The sequence below is a fragment of the Mirounga angustirostris genome, unplaced genomic scaffold, assembly GCF_029215605.1.
Source record: "Mirounga angustirostris isolate CCGP_5_RB_7025 unplaced genomic scaffold, mMirAng1.0.hap1 SCAF_3, whole genome shotgun sequence".
NCBI lineage: Eukaryota > Metazoa > Chordata > Mammalia > Carnivora > Phocidae > Mirounga > Mirounga angustirostris.
In genome coordinates, this window is record NW_026991711.1 from 127,016,022 (window position 1) to 127,040,850 (window position 24,829).

General features: G+C 38.4%; 1 protein-coding gene across 15 annotated transcripts in view; it reads right to left on the bottom strand.

Annotated features, from left to right (window-relative positions):
• FAP (fibroblast activation protein alpha) overlaps positions 1–24,829 on the bottom strand; it is a 74,891-nt gene that overhangs the window by 14,472 nt on the left and 35,590 nt on the right. For all 15 annotated transcript variants that reach the window (XR_006789609.3, XR_010410167.1, XR_010410168.1 and 12 more), the window contains 9 exons: positions 24,527–24,571; positions 18,424–18,528; positions 18,255–18,325; positions 16,419–16,472; positions 14,375–14,499; positions 10,220–10,267; positions 4,534–4,632; positions 3,997–4,066; positions 3,035–3,229 (listed from right to left, as the gene is read on the bottom strand). Coding sequence is in view for 11 of the 15 variants with exons in the window: in XM_064586620.1 (XP_064442690.1) it covers positions 3,035–3,229; positions 3,997–4,066; positions 4,534–4,632; positions 10,220–10,267; positions 14,375–14,499; positions 16,419–16,472; positions 18,255–18,325; positions 18,424–18,528; positions 24,527–24,571 (812 nt within the window). In the remaining 4 variants the exon portion in view is untranslated. The remainder of the gene's footprint in view (positions 1–3,034; positions 3,230–3,996; positions 4,067–4,533; positions 4,633–10,219; positions 10,268–14,374; positions 14,500–16,418; positions 16,473–18,254; positions 18,326–18,423; positions 18,529–24,526; positions 24,572–24,829) is intronic.

Genomic DNA, 24,829 nt, shown 5'->3' on the forward strand with positions numbered 1-24,829 from the left:
GCTGCTGTTGCTGCTTCTGCTTCTTCTTCTTCTTCTTCTTCTTCTTCTTCTTCTTCTTCTTCTTCTTCTTCTTCTTCTTCTTCTTCTTCTTCTTCTTCTTCTTCTTCTTCTTCTTCTTGTTCTTCTTCTTCTTCTTCTCCTAACCCTGCTTTGCTTTGTTTAAATCTATTTATTGATCCTGACTAGTATTTACTGCTGTTTCCAAATATGCACACATGATTTCTTTTTGGTATGTAAAAAATTTAGCCAGATTGCATTTTATATGAGATTGAAGGGGATACATTTTTTTCTTTTGTGGGAAGGTAATTTGAGGGCGACCATAAAGGGATGACAATCCCAATTCCCATGTCAGACATTCAGTGTCTGATTCCTAAAACACTTCTTGGCAGACATGTGGTTGAATTATTCCCAGGATAATCATTATAAATCTATCCTTTTTAGCTTTTGTTTTTTCAAAGCATCGGGGTCCAAGGTGTCCCTTTCACTTTTGCAGAATGATGCTTTCAAGCAAAGCAAGGCCAACCCCCAGTGCATCTCCACTGTTCTGTATATGCTTTGCATGGGCCCCACAGCCTCCCCTGGTTCACCAGGCTGTTTACTAAAAGTCCCATCTGACAGCAATGTCATCCCTTCAGAGTGCGGGGTGTGGGGTGGGGGTGTTAACCGTTTTACGAGGATTGTAAGTGCACTGAAAGTAGAAGTTGTAAGTTGCACAATTTCATACAGAGTGGATTGCAATGGCATATATTAATATTTGATCTGTTGTTGTTCAATGGCTGAGCAAATGAGTGAACATATGCCTGCTCTATAGCAGGAAGACTTTCTTCAGATTCCATCCTAAAAATGGCTCAGAGAAGGTAAAGGTAGCCAACTACTGCCTCTGGTCTATCTTCAATTTTAAATGCCAAAGACATTTATATTATTGTGAAAATTGGTACAATTTGTGGCTTCATGTCCTATATATTGAACATCAGAAATAACAATTTTCGTTAAGGCCTCTCCATGGATTTCAGGTTTAAATTTTCATTCCATGCAAGAAACACGATAAGAAGCTAACTGTTCTGTTTCTTGAGGTATTCTTAAATTCAAATGCTGCAATTTGGGTAGTAAATAAGTGCCCTCAAAGGCATGATGATGTATTGTGCTGTTATTAGTAGATTGTGATGATGATGATAAGTTTGTTTTTCAACCAGTGCCAAAACAAACCACTTTTTAGCTCTACCAACTTTGGAAAAATCCAGTTGAATTACAAATGAGGTGTAATCCACATCTGGCTTTTGATGTAGTCCCACGGTTGCATGCCCTTGGTGTTTATTGCGTGGTTTAAATACAAATAGATGTGACCCACAGTGCCGGAAAAAAAACAAAAAAAACAAAAAAAAAACTCCTTAAAGAATTAGGTCTGGGGCGCCTGGGTGGCTCAGTCGTTAAGCGTCTGCCTTCAGCTCAGGTCATGATCCCAGGGTCCTGGGATTGAGCCCCACATCGGGCTCCCTGCTCAGCAGGAAGCCTGCTTCTCCCTCTCCCACTCCCCTGCTTGTGTTCCCTCTCTCGCTGTGTCTCTCTCTGTCAAATAAACAAATAAAATCTTAAAAAAAAAAAAAAGAATTAGGTCTATAACACTGACAGTGGTGTTCATATTTCAATCAAGGCACACCACAGTCTTTATGTGAGAAACTGATCTCTTGGTAGATTTTTCTTTGAGCTATCTCTTCTATGCCTCCCCATCAGGCAGAAGATTCTCCTAAAAAGGTTAATAGCAGACAGGCCAAAAATCTGGATCAGCAAGAAAGATGGAGCCTCCTAGAAATCAGGCATGAATAATGCCCACAGATTGTGCAGTGTTATTTAATAATCTACTTATTTATTTGTCAGATTTTACTCAAATAGACTGGTTTTAATTGAATATTGTATATAAGTGTGTGTATATTACTGTTCACAGAATGGAAGGAAGATTCGAAAACATATGGGTTATGATTACTTTTCCATTTTTAAAAATAATTACTTGTGAGTCTAAACTCTTCTGCTGTGATTAGAGACAAAAATACAGAAAAGTATTGTCTGGGCCTGGCTCCTAGCTGTCAAATGCAATCTTCATTGAATGTGTTATATTGAAATCAGTAACTATTAATGACATTAAGATGATCAAAGGAATTTACTAATGAATTTTCTAAATTGCTCTTTGCTGTGAAACAGTGTTTGACCTTAGGCCGTTACACACACATATACATCCATGACTAAGGGTGCAACTGGCCTGTGTTAGCTTTTACAATTATAAACTACTGTTCTCTAACTTCACGTATGCACAACATAATAACAGAAACCCAACAACTGTAGAGAAATATCCAGAAGAATCCTGCCGAGTACTTCCAAATAAACAGTGATTTTGGTGACTATATTCTTTTTGTTTCAGAAAAGATGGTGGAGACACAAATTATGGTTGAGAATGTAGTTGGATAAGAACTCAGATTATGAGTCTGTCTTTCCTATGAATGTTTGCATAATATAATTTGTATTACATAAAGTGAATTTTTTTGTCAAATGAAAACAGGAAAACACTTCCATACTAACACAGCCAAACTTCACAGCTAGCTTAATTACAAAAGAATGCCCAGTATCTATAAGGACAGAGTGTTGATGAAATCTTGAGGCATTTCTAAATTTATGAGCTAGAATCCACAACGCTTGAGCAAATTCAGATGTTTGATTGCCTATAGACCATCCCTAGAGTTATACAATTTTTTGTGTGTGAACCATGTGAATAAATGAAAGGATATGAGAATGACTGCAATACCGAAAGAGAGTTATTTGTCATTTATCAGTATAAATCATGTTTCTACACATTTATTAGCTCTTTTCCATCGGTAATTCTTTTCTCATTTTGGGACAAAATACCTCTTTAAGATTAATGGTAACTTTAGATGAAGTGAGGAAAATAGACAAAGAGAATGAAATCATTAAAGATGGAGCAACCCAACAATGATTGCATGACTTTTGTTGCACAGCAATTTCTGTTTGAATGAGAAGTGCTCACCTGACAGCTGTGATCTGGTCCTCAACTTCATAAACACCCAGCTTTCGATATACTGCATACAGGAGTCTGTCACCTTGGAAGGCTGTTCCTCTGCCATCCACCAAGGCAATGACTATCCCCTCCTTACTTGCAAGATAAGAAATCCAACTAATAGCGAATACAGACCTTACGCTCTGACTGCAAGGACCACCATACCTAAAGGAAAAAACAAAAAACAAAAACAACAAAAAACACAACAAAAAGAATCTTGGATTCCTTGGTAAAACTCAACTTCACATCATGGCTAAGAATTGCCTTTAGTATTTCCCAGTACATTTGCATGATAAAATTTCAATAACAGTGGCATTAGAACTGGCTCAAAATCAAGAGAGGACCAGGCTTTTCCCAGAGGTTTGCTACAAGGAAGTTGTTTTGGGACACAGCCTCTCCTATTCCCCAAAACGGATACATCTAGGGTTGGCATTTCAAGGAATATGTGTGGGTTTTTCGTCATTTCTGCCACCTGCCACTTGCTAAAAGCAGGCATAAGATATACTAAAAAAAATGCATGGTGTTTTAAGCAAATTGTGTGTAGGTCAGCACTGATTTTGGGTGTGATTCCACTAAATGTATTCCATTCCCTTATTTCATTTCTAACTCACTTACATAAGACATTAAGATGATTTACAATATTTTTTGGCTGCAATTTCTCTATCTCAAAGGTATTCTGACACATTCGGCAATTTGCCATACAAAGGAAATTCAAGACAGCGAATGCAAGCCAGTCCATCTAAAACCCCCAAACTTCCTCCATCTATTTTAAATAGCCATATTTTATTTACTCTGATTAGTTGAGGAATATATAAAAACAGCATCAATAGGAACTGTTACCAAGGAGAATGGTTCATTCTATCTCATAAATGTGTATTTAATTCAACATATTTTCAGTAAATAGTTTTTACACCAAAGAAAATATTACATACACTTGAATTAGCAAGGGATACTTCTTTGATCTGTCAAATTGAGGAGGAAGAATCATCTTGTACCATAAAGCTTAGGGGAAAAAAAAAGAAAAATCTTCATTCCACTATATTCATAGCATTATTTATTTTCTTTAATAACAAGATAACATAAAACTAATTCATAACTAGTAAACTCTAAAAAATCAAGACTATATTTTAAGTTGATTTTTATTACATATTTTTGCCAAATTTATAAATTACTAGCAATCTTGAGTTATTGTTTCTCTAGAAGCGCACATTCTAAAATTAAAATTAGATAAACTCTTTTTAAAAAAATATCAGTGTTGAAATGGAGCTACAGAAAAGTATAAGATCAACTCTATTTACAAACATATTAAAGATCTTTTGTGAAACTCTATTGTTACAGTAAGATTGTTTTACTTAAGACCTTTAATATTATAGGGTTTGGACTATATTTACCCTATACTTTTTTTTTTTTAAAGGAAGATAAGTGTTCAGTCTCATATTTGTAAATGAGAAGTTTTTAAAAGATCTTACTGATGCCATCCACTTCAAGTTTCTTAATTTCCTCTTTAGGCAGCTGGATATTTGTCAAAGCATTTTCCAATTCTTTGTTTTCTTCCAGGATTCTAATTTCTTTAAAAAAACCCAAAATGTTCATTTTCAATTAATAGCATTCCATAAGAAAATTCCTTTCTTAAAATTCTTTTGGGTTTAGTATAGATGAAACTGAAACTGTATAAGGAACTGTATAAGAAATTTTATATTGACAAGCATATTTTTAACCCAGCCTTTAAAGCAGGTATGAGTTTATGAGGACATTAATCATTGCCTCCTGAACTAATCTTTATAGCATCAAAACACATTTTGAGCAGAATCACAGAGGCAACAATGTTTATTCACCATATTTTCCCATCTCCAACTTTTCTAACATGAAGCTATGACCTGAGTAGGTGACTATTTTTTATCATCTACTAAGAAAAAAAAAGTAAAATCCATATTGCTGAAACCTCAAATTAAAAGAGGGGTGCCTGGGTGGTTCAGTTGGTTAAGCATCCAACTCTTGATTTTGGCTCAGGTCATGACCTCAGGGCAGGCTCAGCAGGCAGTCTACTTGGATTCTCTCTCTCTCTCTTTCTGCCCCCCCACCCCGCCCCTGCTCATGCATGCACGATCTCTCTTTCTCTTTCAAATAAATAAATAAATCTTTAAAAAATAATTAATTAGGGCGCCTGGGTGGCTCAGTTGGTTAAGCGACTGCCTTCGGCTCAGGTCATGATCCTGGAGTCCCGGGATCGAGTCCCGCATCGGGCTCCCTGCTCGGGAGGGAGTCTGCTTCTCCCTCTGACCCTCCCCTCCTCATGCTCTCTCTCTCTCTCATTCTCTCTCTCTCTCAAATAAATAAATAAAATCTTTAAAAAAAAATTAATTATATAGTCACAAAATTTGTTTTTAAATTTTCAATGTGTAAAGTCAAATACTCTTTCTGTGATGTACTTTTTCTGTGATATATATATATGTATCTATATAGGATATATATAACATTTTATAATATATATTAATATAGGACATATATATATTTTTTAGAGAGAGGGAAGGAGAGAGAAGGGGGAGGGGTAGAAGCAGAGAGAGAGAGAATCTTAAGCAGACTCTATATCCTGCGTGGAGCCAGACACGGGGCTCCATCTCACAACCCTGAGATCATGACCTGAGCCGAAAGCAAGTCAGACACTGAACCGACTGAGCCACCCAGGCACCCCAACATATATTTCTTTTTAAATCTTTTCCTGCTGTACTTAATTAATGTAGGATATTCTTCCTTTTTCTGGTAATTGAATTATTGCACATCATATCCCTTCAGATCATTTTTGTCAGGGTAGTTATACATCTTAGTAAAATAACAATATATGCGCGCTCTGATCTCTTTCTGTTTTTCACCTTAAAGGATCTTCAAAAAACCTGCTGCTTATATTTGAGCTTAATTATGTTCACGCTTTAATCTTTGAAACTGAACAATCCATTGATCTCCTGATGCTGCAGTTTGGTGGAATATGCAAATGGGTTTCTAGCAATTGAGGGTTTTTTTGCAAGTTTTATTTTGAACTAGAATTGATGCTAGTTATCTGCTAGAGAAAAGTTAGACTTTCATGTAACATGTGGAGTTTGTCGATTTATTTTCCTTAAAAGAAGGTCTGGATGACTTCTGAGATATGACAGTTTTTACAAAAGAATCCTGTGAACGTCTTGTTTTTGTGCCTTTTTAAAAGTGGTCCTTGAAGATGGGGAACTGGAGAGGTACTTGTAACTACAGTAAGTTTGCCAAACCATTTCCCTTGTAACTCTCAGTTTTCATATACTCATGGCATTTTGTTCCAACATGTTATATTTAATCTTAGAACAAGTATAGATGTTTTGGTATGAGTTGTATAAGACACATAATAAATTTCATTTTAACTTTGGATAATCCATCAGGAAAGAGATACTTGTGGCATCTTAAAAGTTAAAACAAAACAAAACAAAACAAAAAACCCCAAAAAACAAGACAAAAAACCCCCCACCAAATACACAATTCTAAGTACAATGGAGTCAGCTCTTCATTCTCCTTGTGTGGGTTCTGTGTGTGGAGCTATTACGGATGAAGGGAATCCTGTGTGGAGCAAGTACACAGAGTGACTGCATTATAATTGCTTATTTATTTATTTTCATATTTTACTTATTATTATATTTATTATTTACTTATTTGCTTTTATCATTTTACCAACAGGTACCGGAAGTTGGAGACTATACACAAGTGTTGCCAGGTTGGTTAGACTTTGATTCCTCCATTCTTTTCCTAGCTATTGAACTTTGCTGATTCATGGCTTACTGAAATGCCAAAGTTAATTTATAAGCTTATTAATGCTCTATAGTCCAGAGAAGCATTAGTAAATTAACTTGGCAATTTTCCCACCCCTTGGAGCAAAATGGGATTTCATAGGACTGTCGGCAGTGGGGGTGCCAACTGGGCTTCTCTATGTAGCTTTGCATTAAAAGCATATAACATGGAAGGAGTGCTACCGCCCAGAGCACCTTTCACCTTATTTCACTCATCAATCTATACTCAGTACCTAGCATACTTAGTACCTAGTACACGATATATATGTAGTATATGCTCTCCATTTATTTGCGGACTCTTCATTATGATGAAAGAAAAAAAGAAGAATGATGGATCATGTACGAATTTTTTGTTTTAATTATATGAACTACTATATGTTACTCACTAATTATATTATGTGAAGAATCTGTGGAAAAGCTGATAAATGAGGTCATTCGATCAGTTGGTAATTGTAATGAGCACTTGTGCCTGAAGCAACTAAGCCTCTGTTGGGATGTCTATGTCAAGTGCCTACCCTTCTGGGTTTCTAAAGCACCTGGTTCAGGTCCTATGTTATTTTCAAATGACCTTACCCTACTTTGCCGATAAAATGAAGCCATTGCACTGTTTTCTGCAATGTCTACACACTTTCATACAGTTACATTAGTAATTTCTCCATTCTTGCTCAGCACAATGCCAGAGATGAATCTCCACCTGCCCCTGGACTCCATTTTTTCCCAACATTTTTGGAGACCTCCCTCCTTTATGTCTTTGACCACTTCTGGTCTCCTAATTTCTTCCATCAGCATTTAACCATACTCAAATGTTTATTATCTTTCAAAAGCAAAATTAAACCTCTATCAACTGCTTCCAGCCATCATCCCTCCTCTTTCCTCCACTCTTCAGGCAGACCTATTGAAAATATTCTTTTTACTTATGTCCTATCAAGCCTAAACTTGCTTCCATCTGGCTCCCACCTCCACTGTTTCTCTGAAACTGGTCTGACCAAGCCAATGGTAATCTCCCTCTTGCTAAATTCATTGATTTAGAGCACATCTCACTTCACTCTCTGTAGCACTTGACACAGATGAGTCCTCCCTCTTTCTGAGATCCTCTCCTCCCTGAATTCTATGATACCATACTCTCAAGGTTATCCTCCTTCTGTGCCCCTCTCTGTCTCCTTCACAGGTTCATTTTTCTCTTCCCATTTCTCATGTTGGTATTCTGCACAGTTTTATTCCTACTCTGTGTTCTTATCCACTTCCACGGTCTTAGTAACCATGGATTTCATAAATTAATGACTTCTTCTTCCTCATCTTCAATCCAATGTCCAGATCCAAAACTTTGTCACTTCAGACAGCTCCACTTGGATATCCCATTGGCACCTCAAGCTCAACATTAAAAACAAAATTCATCATCTCAAACATTCTTTTGGCTGTGAATCCCTCCTTCAGTTAAAAGCATCAATATCAATCCACTTGACCAAGCCAGACATCCAAGCAGCATTAATCCCTCCCTTATATTTGGAGGTTTCCAGTTTGATGTATCTCTCATTAGGAGACATTTCCTAACCCCCATCCCCCAGATACAGTACCCTGCTTATGTGCTTTCCTATTTCTCTATTTCCCCCATCCTAACCGTGTCCTCACTGTATTACCCACTCACAGGTTTGCATTCCCCATTGATCTATAATCTCCTTGAGGACTTGGACCATATCTAACCCAGTATCTGTTAATTTTAAGGATCTAGTATCTAGCACAGTGTCTGGCTTAATGTGATAGGTGCTTAATAAATATCTGTTGAATAAAGATTTCTGGCACCAAATGCAAAGGAAAATGGGTGAAAAAAAAAAAAACCCTACAAATAAATAGAAGACCCAGCATCCGCTCTAAAAAGCAGCTTATCTGGGAATTTATTAAAGATTCAGATTCTGTAGCCCAATCTAAGATCCACTGAACTGGAATTTCTGGGGAGGGCCTGAGCATCTGTATTTATAATAAATATCTCTGGAGAATTTCATCACGAGGCGAGTTTGCAGAACTGTGTTCTAAAAAAATCGCATTCTATTCGAGGGTTAGAAAACATATAAATACATATGAGAAATGAGAGTGACATGAGCACTGCACCTATTTTGTAAGTATTGGGTGAAGTAATAACACTTTTGTATGCGATACCGAAATTGGTATCTGGCAGGAATAGGAGAAGGATAATAAGAAAGTGGAAATTCATGCTCTGAAAAAAGGGAGGCTGACCTTTAGCAGTCATGATAAAATGGGAATCATACATTTATGGGAATTTCCATTAAAATAAAATCTTTCAGATTTGAATGTAGTATTGCTTTAAAATGTCTCTTACTCAAGCCATACTGAGAAATACAATCTTTTATTCTTTAAAGGCATTTCATTATTAGACATGAGGTAAAAAAACAAAACAAAACAAAAAAACCCCAAAAAACAAAACAAAAAAACCTTCAAAATGGCACTAAATTCACAGTCCCTGTATTACATTGCCTGTCCTGCCCAGAGCTTCTGAATTGACTGTTTTTTCTCATTACCTTATTTTCACCTATTTTACTTGAGCCATTGAGCTGGCAGTCAAACTAATCCCGGAACAGTCTCCTGACTTGTCACCAAAGCTGTCCGGGGAGGATCACAGGCACGAGTCCTGAAGTCCCTCATTGTCCCTCGTCTCCATCAACTTCAACCCTATAACGTTGTTCAATAGTAAATCAAAAGACAACAGGGGAACTGCAGGGAGAATACACACTCGGATCACTCTGCCGAGAGCAAAGACGGTCATCTTTGATCTGTGAGCTATTTTGAACCAATATCACAGATACGGGATGGAGGAGGACCGTCTTGATAATAGTTGAAAATGGGAAAAGCCTCTAAATTTCAGGGATTTCATTTGTAGCAACAGTGTGATGTGGCTGTTAGAACAAAAAAGCCAGCGTGATAATCAGACAGCCTCTGCTTTGAACTGGACTTAGATCTGGAATTTGTCTCTAGTTTGGAATGCTGCAACAAAGCAGGAATTCTTATTTGGGAGGGAGGTTGTACTAAATATCCCGAGTTTCCTTCCAATGCTAAGCTTCTGTGTTTTTTATAAGGCTGCCTGGGGAAGACAGCATGAATCCCTGTGACATAACTCATCTGTGTCATGCCAGGTTCTTACTGCAAATCATTATTAAATTTCAGAGGATCAGGTTTGACTCAAAGAATATCCAAGTCTATGTGACAATAAGCTCTATGACCACAGGATTCCATCACAGTTCCCCTTGTTGGTGTGGGGAAACTGTCTTGGTGCCTCTTGTGTAATGTCACCCAGAGTTCAGGATTTCTTTAGACAACAGCATGCAAGTGAGCGTACCTTGATCGGTGTGGCCGTCATGAAGGGTAGAAATGGGGAGGCCTGGGCCTGTGCACAGGATGAAAACAAAAACATGCTTAAGCTTTAAAATAACACTGAGTTTCCAATAAGAAACTGGTCATATTTGTGTCAAGCTCAAGTATATCTTAATTCTACAGCTGTTTTTTTTTTCCCCATGGAGAAGCAAATACCACATTTTAAGTTACATTTAAACAACACATGAGATCAGAACACAATCGAAGAACAGATGTGAGAGAAGAGTTGCCCGTGCACTTTTCCAGGAGTGATCGGAATAGTCCAGCTCTCATGACACAAATGGCCCCCAGGATCTGCCATGATAAATGGCCCTCTGAGAAGACATCACGTTGTATGGGCTAGCGTTAGCTGTGTCTTTTTTATCCGATAACCTTCACCAGCACCCAGATGATACTCTCAGTCTGGCTTCTTGGTCCAATGTTCAGTTTATTTTGGAGGGTGGAATCCAGCACCTTTCCCCCCACCCCATGTAATTAATAGATGCAGAAATAAATTTGTATAGAATCTGTTACCTGTATGCTGTGGCAGGTGACATTCCCTGGGAAACAGACCCAGAAGTTTTGTGGGCCAGAGATTTTTCTGGGGGTAGTATTAGGATGCTCACTTCTGGGAGAGGAAGGATGAGGTGGTAAGGGAAGGTGGGCTTTAGTGCAGTCAAGACACAAACCTCAGCTGACCCCACAGGGAGCTCTGGATGGCCTGCAGAATGGCCTCCATGTATAGGGCTGGCTTTTATACCCCAGATTGGAGCAGTCATCGGATGTGGCAGGGGACGAGGGCGATTCCCAGGGTGGGAGCTCGGCTGTGAGCTGTCGGCGGCCACCAGCACTCTCAGCAGCTAGCGAAATGAGGGATTCGGCCCGGAAGTGGGGGGTTCTGGGTGACACACCAGTGTCCACTACATATTACAGCGTGGAACTCAGGTTTTCTGTGCAGAAACTGGCCATTTTAACAAGATCTGCACATAATTGCACACTATCTCCAACTCACTTGAACCACAGGATAAAATAATACCTGGAAATATACGTTTTTAAAATTTTTAATTTTTTTTAAGTAGGCTCCACACCCAGTGTGGAGCCCAACGTGGGGCTTGAACTCATGACCCTGAGATCAAGATCTGATCGAGCTGAGATCAAGAGTGGGACGCTTAACTGCCTGAGCCACCCAGTCGCCCCTGGAAATATACTTTTAAAGGATAAATTTGCTCTGACAGTCGATGGGTTAAAAGAAACAACATGGAAGCTGGGAGTAGAGGTTCATTTGCACTCCTGATGCTTCTTCCTTCTTTGTGGAACATAATTAGAGTAGCACCCTAGAGCCCAAGCAAGCTGAAGCAAGGGTAACCTTTTTGATGAGTTCTCAGAAGACCTGGATAGAGAGAAGTACCTCCTTCTTCTGCTTTGTTCCTGGCATCTTTCTGCCTGTTCTTGAATGGATCCTCATGCTCTAAGTGGGACAATGCTGGGGCCTGTGGGGGCCGCCAGTGGCTTTCTAGTCGTACCCATATTTGTGTAATTGTAATTCTGAGTAACCTTTACCGGTGATAAAGTTAATATTTTAATTTCCTCCCTGACCCCTCAGGTGAACTTGAGAGTAAGGAGAAGGGATATTATTTATTAGGCTCTCTCAAAAAATAATTCTCTATTGTGTGGAGTTCAAAATTTTATAGAATTTCATTTTCAGAGATTTTCATTTTGACCAGCTTTTCCTCAAAGTTATTAGAAAGGACAAACACATATTATATTTTTGGTCAGAATGTAAGGAACTGAAACATGAATCTGAATTTCTTGACTTCCGTCAACAAGCATCCACCCTGTGGAATTTTCATGGGCATGCAGCTCCAGGAGTGACAACTAGCATATCTGTTTTGGCCAAATTCTGAGACAGACTAATGACTGGCCACCCTGGGTACAAATGGCCTGAGCCTGTGGTCCCAGAGGCATCAAAGCACCAATTGTCTGGAGTCCCTCCTTTGCATTACTTTTGTTCCATCAGCATCAGGAAGAGGATTTTTATCTATTTAATCCTATTATCTGGGATTTACTCACCATCTCTTGGAGAGTTTGAAGTTACATAATGAGGCTTTACTCTTAGTCCTAAAGGGAAAGATTTCAAGGTTTTTCTTATGATGGCTCAGTGACTCATTTTACTGGAGCTTCAAAAACACCAGACGATGTGATGCTTCCCACACAGTATATTTTTTGCTAAATGGGAAATTACCATACTGCCGAGCAAGAGTGAGTGTGGAAAAGTCAGGCGATTCAAGTTCTAGAAAGGACTCTTCCACCAACTTTTGAGGAGAGCTTAGTCTTTGCTTCCTTATCTTTTCAGTGGGCACTCAGACTCAAGCAAATATTAGGAAGACAAAGTGATATAAAAAGTGGTCGAGTGCTTTCAGAAAGGGTTGAAACATCGTACAAATGCAGAATGTGTATAAACATAAATGAATGTATGCAAGTGTAGGGTCACTGAGGTCTCTATGGGTAAATATGTCAGCATGAGAACAAGTTTTTTGTTAGGCTTTGCAAAAGGCAATAGTGCTTTGATCTTCTTTAGCACCGATGTTCATTTAACAATTATGCCTTATGTGTAATTATTGTGCAGTAGCCATTTTTCTTGGCCTCATGAATGTAAAGATGAAAAGAAAGCAGCCTCTGCCTTCAGGAGAGAAAGACAAACAGATGACTCAGTATAGTTAGTTCAGTGATACTATATGCCTGGCATGTAAGCTTTCAATATATGTTGCATAAATACATAGCTTGGGTTGAAGAATGTTGCATATAATTTGAGAAGGACATTTAATATATATCTTTAAGTGACATAACCACAATCAGCACATACAGTCATGAACAACAATCTCTTGGCTTTTCAAAGATGTCACTGACTCAACACACTGTGTTAAAGTAATTGTATCAAACTGACCTCTTGTGCCATCTTAAAGGGAGCATTTGGGTTAAAATGTTTATCCACCGCTGCAGTCAATTGAGCCTGGGCTTGGGTTCTGGGGCCAGGTGATTGGGATGAGGAAAGTGGAATGACAGGGCAGCCTTCCTTCTGGGAATTAAAGAAACTGGGGTCTTCTGCAACTGGTCAGGGATCTCCATCAGCCAAAGATTCCATTTGTTCTCTGAGCTGCTTTCCACGGGGAGTTGATACTAGAAGCAGTAGAGTGGCATGTATTTTGTAATAACATTCTCTGTTTGCTGTTCCTCACCAGGGAGACTCAGGGATTAATTATGGGGGTGGGATAGAGAATGGAAAAGTAGATATTTCTCAAGTCCATTTTCCAAATCTCCACGATGCCTACCAAGACCCCAATATATTTCACGGATCTACTGACATGTAACCAATCTGTTTCATGGCTTGTCGTATGTTCAAGATATAGATAAGATGTTATGCACAAAAGAAAATTATTTGGATAGAAATTATTAACTAAATGTACACACGGCCTAAAAAACCAGGAAGTATTTGGTGTATTTTATTCCCTATGACTTTTTACTATTTGAATGAATTACTTATGTTATGTTTCCCAAATTTAGAAAGAACATACGAGGTGACAAAAGTTTACTTTCCATCCTCACTGAAACTATCATTCAAAGAAATATTGGCCTCCGAGGGAAGGAGTTCAGGTTTCCAGGACATTATTCTTTCCCCTGGCTGTCGGAGTTTGACATTTCTCCAGGCAAATGGGGCCAAAGTCCAGCAACCGTTTTAACAGAGAATGCTTCTTTCTGTGACACTGCTCGAGTCTTGCTGTGATAGCGAGTAGATGGTGTTTGCATATAACGTTAACCTCACGCAGCTGCCGCACACGGTCGGTACAAGCTTGGGATTTACCGTCAACACATCCCTGCTCCCATTCTGGCTCTGCTGCTTACCAGCAGTGTGGATCCTCTGCAAGTCATTCTATTTCCTCAACTGCAAAATACCGGGATAAAAATGCTCTCCTATCTTCCTTTCATTTTTTTCCCCCATAAACGTTAGATAAGATAACACAGGTGAGATCCTCATATATAACAAGTGTTCGATGACCTGAAGTGTAGGATTGATCAGGGGAAGACGATGATGAGGACACCAACATTGGCAGTGTGGTGGTGGAGCTCGGGGTCCGTTACCTACCATAGCAGACAAGCGCATAGTACTTGGCGTAGTCACTGAAACTTGCTGTGTAATATTGGCACCTTTCTTTCCTTAGATGGCAAGTAATGCACTTTTTGCTTGGAGGATGGCTTCCAATGCTAATTCTAGAGGAAAATGAAAATAAAACTAAGCTGAAATTTTGAGATTGTATTTATCAAAATGTACTACTCCATGTAAAATGACTAATTTACATATTGACATCAAACCCACTCTATTTTTCTCTTGCCAATATCATTTAAAGTGAAGGGGAATTACAGTATTTTGATGTAGCCTGATTTTTCAATCATCTTTGCCTGAAGAGGCACAAGCCTTGAGAGAGAAGCCCTTCGGTTTCTCTGGGGTGGGAGAAATATCTAACACCTTGAATGGGAGTGAGGTAACCACTTCCCATAGCCATTCATCCTTTACATCTTACAGAGTGCTTGGCAATGCATAGTTCTTCATCTTCCCATCTCTCTTATTGTACTCCCATGCAAAACAGGCAAGGAAAATCTGGCAGGCTCACCAAGAAAGGGGTCGCTGTTCTTATATATCTGGAAGGGGAAATCAGTCATAAGCAAAGTGGAAATAAAAAAACCATAGTTTTTAAGTGCCTCCTGTGCCTTCCATTCCTTTCTAAAGGAAGTTTAGGGTCAGAGAAGCTCTTCCTGGTAATGCTTGCTCCCCACCACACTCCTACACAAGCCAACCTGTACCTACCACGTCGGACCCACCCTCTCCCCAGCAGAGCCTTCTGCATGGCTTCCGAATGGGGTGATTGGCTTTAATATACAGACTCCCAGACCTGACCCCAAACCCTCAGAATCAGATTCTCATTTGGGCCAGACTAGATGGTATGATGCCAGGGTAGGGTCAGGGTCAGAGTCTGTTGTGGCTGGTGAAATAATCTGCTGCCGCAGTGTTCCTTCTGCTGCTGCCCCTGACCTTGCCCAGGGCATGGTAGATGGGAACCAGAGACATCACTAGCACTACAGAGGGATTCTCTCCAATAGATAAGAAGTCACGATCCAGGAGGGAGCCGAGGAATGCAGCAGAGGGAAAATTCCTTATTTCCTTGGTTACAGTTCACATTCACGTTCACATTTTGGTGTAATCCTGGAAATGTTAGGTAGGCAGTTAACAGTAAGGGGCCTAGGTCAGCATGCCCAGGTACAAAATTCTGGCTCTAACAGTATCACCTGCCTCCTGAAGTTGTGGGGATTAAATGAAATTACATATGTAAAGTAGATAAAAATGTGCCTGACATATAGCAGACTACCAGCCGATGGTAACTATGACTTTTACTTCTATATCCGGAGAGGGCCGTTGAGGGCACCATTCCAATCACCAAGGGTACAACTGGACCAACTTAAACACTAATTTAGGAACAGAGATGAATTCCTTCCAATAGTAATAGGCTTATGCCAAAGTGAACCAGATTAAAAGAAATCACATGATATGGCAGTAACCACAATGTCTGGTACACAGTAGGGACTTAATAAGTGGCTGCTAAATGGATGAATGTCCGCAATTACCTCTAAATTTAGTTGAAGTATTTAGTATCATGTTTATAACAGCATTAGAATTTCTTGACTTTTTTTCTGAAAACATTTTGAGTTAGCTAATATTTGGGGGGTGTATATATTTTTTAAAGATTTATTTATTTGAGAGAGAGAGAGAAAGTACGTGTGCATGCATGAGCAGGAGGAGGGGCAGAGAGAGACGGAGAGAGAGAATCTCAAGCAGACTCCTCGCTGAGCATGAAGCCTGAGACAGGGCTCCATCTCACAACCTTGAGATCATGACCTGAGCCAAAACCAAGAATTCGATGCTTAACCACCTGAGCCACCCAGGCACCCCGGGGAAGTGTGTATTTTTCCACTGATGTGGTGTACAGCATTCTCTCAATGTTTTACCTTGATTCATATATAATTTTTGTTACATTTCAGGCTTTAAAAAATATTCTATGTATCCACAGGCCTCTGACAGATTTTCATTCATGTATTAACATATAAAAATATTAGAATGTATTGACATAAATTACCTATAGATATTTCTTCTTCCGGGGTAGTCTTCAAATTCATTGCTAGAATAAAACCTGAAAATATATCCAGAAGTTATTAAATAAGTATTGATAACTAAATAGTGACAGAATTATTAGTACGAATACTAATAGAATAAACAATATAGTCCAATGTTTGTCTAATGAAACTATATTAATTGGCACTTAGGTTGATAAGTCATCGCTGTTTATAACACTGAATTTTATGTACCTACTCTGACTTTCAATTCATAGGAGAAAGATTAAATTATGCTGAATATTCCCTTTTTTATTATAGGTATATTGATTCATTAGTTATGAGTTACACAAAATAAGGTAAGATATTGATTATTATCACCCTCTTCCTGACAGTTTACTGGTTTCTCTATGCTATATTAATTTTGTCCATGATTCCGAAGACATTTTGAATTTGTTTTACAGAAGCTCTGACAATAGATGAATTTGTTATAAATCCAGAAATGCATCGGCACTATGACACCACACAAAGGGCCATGTTAATTCACCGAGATGCAAAAGAAGTCACAAGAGAACATACTTGTTACTTAAGTATCTGGGTCCCAGTTCTAACCTGTCTTAATATAGCTATGAAGTGGGAAATCCAATTTAGTGGCATGATTTTCACTCCTCTGTGAGTTCATCTGAATATCACGAAGTAACTGTCTTTTTTTTTTTTTTTTTCCTTTTTGGAAGAGCATAATGGAGTGTAGAAAGTCGGGTTCAGTTACCCATTTTTAATTGTTAGGACTGTTCAGTGGCCCAGGTGGTTTTATGTCTTCACTGTCATAAACACCTCGTTATCCCCAAGTAGAAAGAAAAGGTAAGAGAATGCAAATCACTCCTAGGATTGACTGTGTCTTCTAAACCAGCAGCCTTCCACGTGCCTTGACTAACTTCACATGACTCCGACCGAGGGGACGGTCACTTGCACTTGTCTTCCTCACCTCATCTCAAACTACCAGTGAATAAACTACTCCATATCTTTTCCAAGCGGCCCCCCGCAGGTGTCCTGTTCTGTCAGAAGCTTCACGGTTGCCTTCCTCTAACCCTGGGAACTGAGTCCACTTTGCCTTTCCTTCCCCTTTTCCTTCAGGACCACGAAGTCAGCAGTCTTGTTCGTCCTCTATCTGTCCTTATGGTCATATACCCTTCCTCTCATTCATTTAACAAATATTTACTGACTTCCAGTGCTGCATCAGGCATTATGCCAAGCGCTAAGGACACAAGAAAAAGGAGGCATAGCTTCTCCGTCCAAGAGTCCATATTTCATTGGCACTGTTCTAGTTCAGGTTCCCATCATTGCAAGCTTCGATTAAAACCATCGCTGGGCCTTCCTGCCTTTGGGTTTCCCCTACCTCTGTTTCTACTTCACAGTATGTGGTAGGAAGTAATTGCTCAAAAAATGATAGCTGTTACAGATAATGATCTTAAATTCATATAACATTGAATCACTACAAAAAAATGTCTGTATCTATGGGCTGCCCTTCATGGACTTTTGAAGCTTGCTCCTTTCTTCAAGTGCTGAAGTGTAAAATTTGTGTTTAGAAGTAGTTGTTATTTTTAAAATTTTATACTTTTAATTTATTATCTACCAGGTATCAGAAGAGACATGACCACTTACTAAATATTCTTTCCTGAAAGAAATCATGTTAACTAGCTGTTAAAGAATGTGCAATCTTAATGAAACCAGAACTATCTGCACTAACCTCTAGAGTAAGTAACCAAAAATGCTCTTAACGAAGAGGTGGTACAGTATCATTTGTGTGTCCATCAGTGCTAATTAAAACCTGAATGGTGCATCATGCTTCATGCAATACTTACAGTGAATCCTGTGTTACTCTGAATATATTTATGGCCTCCCACTTGCCACTTGTAATTTGAATAGCATTTTCCTATAAAAAGACAAACATTATGTTGTGTGAAGCTGAGCGTTATTTGAGCAACCTCAAGTGAATGATCTTTGAGGAGATAAATCTTGGAAGGAACATACCACAGTGTCTTTGATATAGTGAATATGTTTGTAGCCATCCTTGTCGCTAAATATTTTGTAGTATGAAATGGCATCATAGCTGAAAACTGGTGTTGAAACAAAGAACTGAAAGAAATGAACAGAGGTTATGTTCAAAAGACAAACCAAACTAAAACTACAGATTTTTTTAAAAAGCAGTGGATAGCTACGATTATAGGAACCAGAACGCCTTGCCTCCCCTGCCTTCCATCACTCACATCTGAAATCCCATTCTTCCAGATAGACAGCTTTTCTAGGGCTTCCAACAGGCATTTGCACATTCCAACTGCTGCTTAATTGCTACTACATACCACTGTGTTTATAATGTTTAATTCCATTGAACGTCTATGCTTGGAGATAGTGTGGTTTGAAAGAGAGTTAAAAGAATCACAAGTGAGTGTTGGGGATATTTAGCCAAGGTCAAACTTCAAAATGTGGTATATGACCAAAGTGTGACTCATGAAGGCTGATAGTTCTGATTTTTGATTTGTCTGATGCCAAGCACCTAATGCCAATGATTCAATGAAGACATTTTAAAGATGAAAACATCATGGCCTGCAAGCCGCCGTTTTTAATGTTGGAAAGAAACTTCTAGAACTTCTAGACTTGAGAGAAAAATGTTTTCCAGGACAAGCTAGTAGGAGGTTTACTCCTTGAGCTCAGGGAGCGAAACAGGCCTCGTTGCCTGTCTCTGGCCTCTTCCCAGGGCCCCCACTGGCCACTTGCTGGGAACTGCAGAATGACCCAAGGAGTCTCTGACACTCAGCTTTCCTGTGCCCTGGAACAGAGCAAGTTACATCTCTATATCCGGAATGGTATAGATAACTCAAATCCTGCAAATATCCTCACATAATTTTTAGCTAGTAGTTTCGCCATTAAAAAAAATTAGCCATTAACTGAACATAATAATAAAAAGACCCCATTCATTTCCACTGAAAAAAAAAAAAAAGACAAAAAAAAATAGCCTTATCTTATATTTGTTGGCTTTGTTGTCATTGGGTTGTAAAAGAAAGGCAAAGTGGTAAAATGGCTATAGGAAGAAAGAGCTGCTCTGCATCATGCCCGGTAGAGATTCCCACAAATAATCCCAAACCAGCTGTCTCTGGCCGGAGAAACAAGTTGTTCAACTCCTTCAGAACTGACCAAGGGACAACAACCGAACTACCAGTATCTTTTAGTTGCCATAGGCCTTTTTAGTGATGGCTCCATGTGTGATCTGATAATTGATGCTTTTTGATAAAAATTTATGGTTATGATTACTTGATATTAAAATGTAACTTATTTGAGTATGGTGTCTGTAGTGGTCTGAATAGCATTCTCCAAAATTCATTTGAACCCAGACCTCCGATGGTAACTATGATGGACTGGGATTGTTTCTATCTCCTCCCAAATTCATATTTTGAAACCCTAACCCCCACTAGGATGGTATTAAGAGGGGGGACCTTTGGCAGGTGATTAGGATGAGATGAGGTCACAGGTGTAGAGCCCCATGAATGGGATTAATGCCCTTATTAGAATTACCAGAGAGCTTGCTTCCCTTGCTCTGTTCTCTACCATGTGAGGATCCAAGAAGTTGGTGGTCTGCAACCCAGAAGAGAGCTCTCACCAGAATCCAACCAGGCTGGCACTCTGATCTAAGACTTACCAGCCTCTAGAAGTGTGAGAAATCAACTTCTGTTGTCTCTAAGGCACTCAGGCTATGGCACTTTCTTTTAGCAGCCCAAAGGGGGAAGATAATGACCCTATTTGCAGATATAATCAAGGTAAGAATTGAGATGTGATCCTATTGGATCAGGATGGGCCCTGAATCCAATCTGGTTGGTGTCCTCAACAGAAGAGAGGATACCACTAGACCCAAGGGACATGGGGAAGAAGACTTCGTGATGGTGGAAGCAGAGATTGGAGAGATGCAACTGCGAGCCAAGGAAGTCCAAGGACTGCCAAGAGCCCCTAGTGGCTGGTAGAGGTGAGAAAGAATTCTTCTCTGGAGGCTTCAGAGGGAGCAGGACCCTGCTGACACCTTGACTTTGGACTTATAGCCTCCAGGATGGTGACAGAGTGAATTTCAGTTGTTTCAAGCCACCGAGTTTGTGGTAGTTTGTTGCGGTGGTCTCAGGAAACTAATATGTCCTAAGTCTTACCACTCTGGCACAGAACGGATGTCTTACACCAAATGAAAAATGGAATAAGGAGAATCTAACTCCTTACACAATTCCTTTGTTAGTTTCATTAATCATAAGATCAGCCTCGGTGGGATTTGGGGTATTGAGACTAATGCCTCTAAATGAAATTGAAAGTGAACTGAGTGAAAAAGAGGCCCAGGGAAAAGAAATTCTGGCTTGTAATTTTGTGGATGGAATTTCATTAGCATAGGTCATCATAACAAGCCATTCTTTCATTTTAGAAGAAAGCTTTGCCTACTTAGGCCAATGATAATATACCTACTTACTAGTAGGCACTTTGCAATGCCTCCCTCTCACACCTCAGGGTGAAAGACAAAAAACAGAACTACGTTGTCTTCACTGCTAAAATGGAACCAGGGTCACAAAATATTTTAAGATGCCAGAGTAAAAACATATTCTCCTCATACCTCGGGTTAGTAAGGAACTGTAAAAAAGGTTTTGTTCTGGATGAAGACTTAAAATTTCATTTTCATTGAAAAAAAAATAAGAGGGCAGGGTGTTATGTTTTAAGATATCAGAATCAGGCGAACAGGAAGAGTATCTCTGCTAAGCGAAGACTGTTATCTTCTCCTTTTTATTGCACACGGTGAAGACAGCTGCTTTAGATGAACAGGTAACTTGGGTGAGCTAAAGAGAGTGTGAAATATTTCCGCCTTCACTTTCCCAGAGCTGGGTCCATCGTGCATCCTGAGTTAAGTGCTTCTGGCGGCAAGTCACGCGTGGACCCTGGATAAGCACCCATAACTAGGTGGTCCTCAGTTTTAACAAGGCCTTTCCACAGCCCCTTTATCGTGCTTAGATTTTCTGATAAATTACTCACCTCTATGTGCAAAGCCATTTCAAATATTATACTTGGAAGGTAAGATTATTCACCACCTGATAATTTCTTACCATGGTTGGGAAACAACCCTGAGGTCCTACTTAAAAAAGGCTGATGCCTAAATGGAGTCCGCATTTGGCGAAAAGCACAGACTTCAAGCATTGAGTAGAAAACTCATTTTTCTGGCAACCAAATTCAGCCAGCTTTATTTGTGAAACAAGGAAATAAAGGCTCACTTAAAAGTTAAAAAAAATACAAACCCAAAACAACCCTCATTTTTTTGAACAAAGGGATTTTGCCAACGGCTAAGGGAGGTGTACTGTATTGCTTACTTATTTTTAAAATAATTTAAATGTGGCTTTGCACCCTAAGACGTATGCTTTTAGTTAGTGCTTGTTCTCCAAATTTTACTAACTCAATACTAGATCCTTTGATTGAAGGCTTCTTTTTTTTTGGTCTGTTCTCTACAGGGTGAGAAGAAATTTGTTTGAAGTGAACTTGTGGTTGTTATTTTTCTGATCAAATACCAAAGGAGATGTTAGGTTATTTCCCCCAAATTAAGACACCGAATATCTAGTGCTGGAGGACAGAAAATGATAGGTAAAGCTCTATGTGCCAGTGCCCTGCCTGCAGCTGACAAGTGCATTGCTTTACACAAGTCATTCAGTCTCACTCCTCTGATTCACAGGCAGTTTCCAAGTGTTTTTCAGTTTAAATTTCCTTAATAAATTCTAAAGGAACAACTTCTCTAAAATTCCTCTCTAATTTTATATTGATATGACTAGCCTGTACACTTTCTCTAAAAACTTCGTAAATATTACTTGAACAAATGTCTGAAAGATATACAAATTTCTAGGTTATTTCTGGGTAATTTTATTAAGCCATTGGTTTGATTATAGGTCAAAGGAAGCTATCCAGAATATTACGACATAAGAGTTATGAGCCTATAAAGTTTTGGCCTGACTTTCAAAAGACATGTCAAAACTTATAAAATCTAATGAATGACCTCTTCAAAGCAGCTGCCTTGGGAGAATGTGAACCTACTCCTGAAAGCTATCACTGCAAAGATTTTTCGATGATACCTCTTCTGGTATTTAGAAATTTACTGATTATTCGGTAAATTTTAGGAGATCGAGATGAGGACATGAAAAAATAATTTTTCCCAATAGAATTCCAGAGCTATAGACATTAAAATGATCTAGCACAAAATCATGTTGAAGATAAATAACGCATTGTTCACTAGATTTATTTTGGCATGATTTTTTTAAAAATAATTTTTGATTTCATGTAGGGATCTCATCTTCCCTCAAAAGATATGCATGTGCTTCCACTGAGGGTATTTAAAACAATGTTCTATGGCTTTAGAAGGCAATTAATTAATTAATTGATCCATTCATCCAGCTCATGTTTGCTGAGGTTACAAGGCTGGTGCTATACAGATTGTAAAAATTGATAAGGTACAAATAACTCTAAGATGCTTATAAATAAGAGACTTCAAAAGATGCATTCTAAAATATTTAGGTGTATTTTGAATGCTGGTAGCATTTTCAGAATAAATGTGTGTGGATTCCTAAAATCGTGTCTTTGAGAAGACTGTTGGTATCATTGTTTATCTATTTGTAAAATCATATCATTCATGTCATTCTGTAGTAACTCCCGCTATGTTATCATAATGGAGTATACAACCAAAGGAAGTTTTCGAGTATTCTTCTTTGCTTTCATTCTTTACTGGAAATTTTATAATGGGAGTGAACTCATAACTTCCCCTTTCCTCAAGTTTTCAAATAATGATTTAGGAATTACCTTTTTGGAAGATGAGCTTCGGATTGACCAACATTTCAAAAATTTAGAAAATCCTGTCCTTTCACTGAATACTCCTGATTTTTCTTGTGTTATTTACTACAGTGGCAAAGAGTGAACGCAAATAGGACTTGCCCATTTTTTTTTTCTCAATTACACACCTATCTTTGTTACCTTACTACTTTAGAGTATAACTTACACTTAATGTATATAATTAATAAAGTAATTACTATTCTCAAGTTAATGAATAAAACTGAAATATCTTTAACTGAAGACAGAATAAATATATGTAAGCTAGTATCGCTAAATCCAGAAAAGTGTACAAAAAAGAGTTTTTAATATCTGATGATTTTTAGTCATTTACCCACCTAAACTTTGAATTTTTATGAGTTATCATCATACAATTGACTCTGAATTCTTTATTGTCCTTGTATCACGGGTTAGTGTGTTAAAGGCACTAAGAGTTTCCTTTTTCTTTGCATGTGCCACTCAGAGAAACTGTGTGTGTGTGTGTGTGTGTGTGTGTGGTGTGTGTTTATGTTTAAATCCAAATACTAGTTGAATTCAATATGCTTGTAATAAGTGGCAGCATCCACACAACATTCACTTATTCTCTGTCCTATTGTGTATTCTTCATGGGACATTAGACACAATTGATAATTTTGTAAAACATGATTTTTTTACACTAAAAATTCTCACAAATTACTGAATAAACCTATCCCCCAAATTCTACATATAAGTGATCAAAAACCATAACAAAACACACGTTTTCCTATTTGATACCACTTAAAGACTGGAAAAATATATAATTCATTTATTAATTTCAGTCTATATAAAATTTATTAAGAGGTAGGTTGTCTTTAAATGACTAAGAATACCAGTGTATTTGGTTCTTCTGGCTTCAAATGGTTAATAATTATTATTTTAAGCTGATCAGGAATTGTGATCCCTTTTGAAAAATAATCTTTATTTTATTTGCTTAATAAGAATATTAACTATGAATATCAGAAAGTCAATTAAAAAGCTAAGGTTGGGACATGAGGAATATGATTTGTTCTCAACAGAATTTTAAATATATAGACATTAAAATTGTCTGGCACAAGATTGCTGAAAGGATCACTACCTTTGTGTGTAGTATTTTTTTTTTACCTTGTTATTTTTTCTATGAAACAAGTAGTGTCAACAAGTAGTGTCGGTTTGGATACATTTGAAATAGGTCCTTTGAGAGCTGAGAATCTGTCAAGTGACATTAAAATACAAGGAAAAGATAGCAAAATCATACTCCACCAGCCCATCCAGTTCTGCTTTCTTCTATATGCTCCTGGGTCTAAAAGAAAGAAAGACCACATCAAGCATACTATTAGGAGAACAGTTTTTTCTAGATATGACCTGGGCATTTGAACCAGTTAAGCTGTTTACTCAAACTGTACTATTGTAATTGAGTAACTTCACACTTGAGTTTCAGATGACCATATGCACAACCTTATACATCAGCCCTAGGGCATACACATGAGTAATGAGTAATCTAAGAGCTGGCTCTTATTGCAAACTTTTAAGAATCCTGGTTTAATTTTCCATGAGGCGG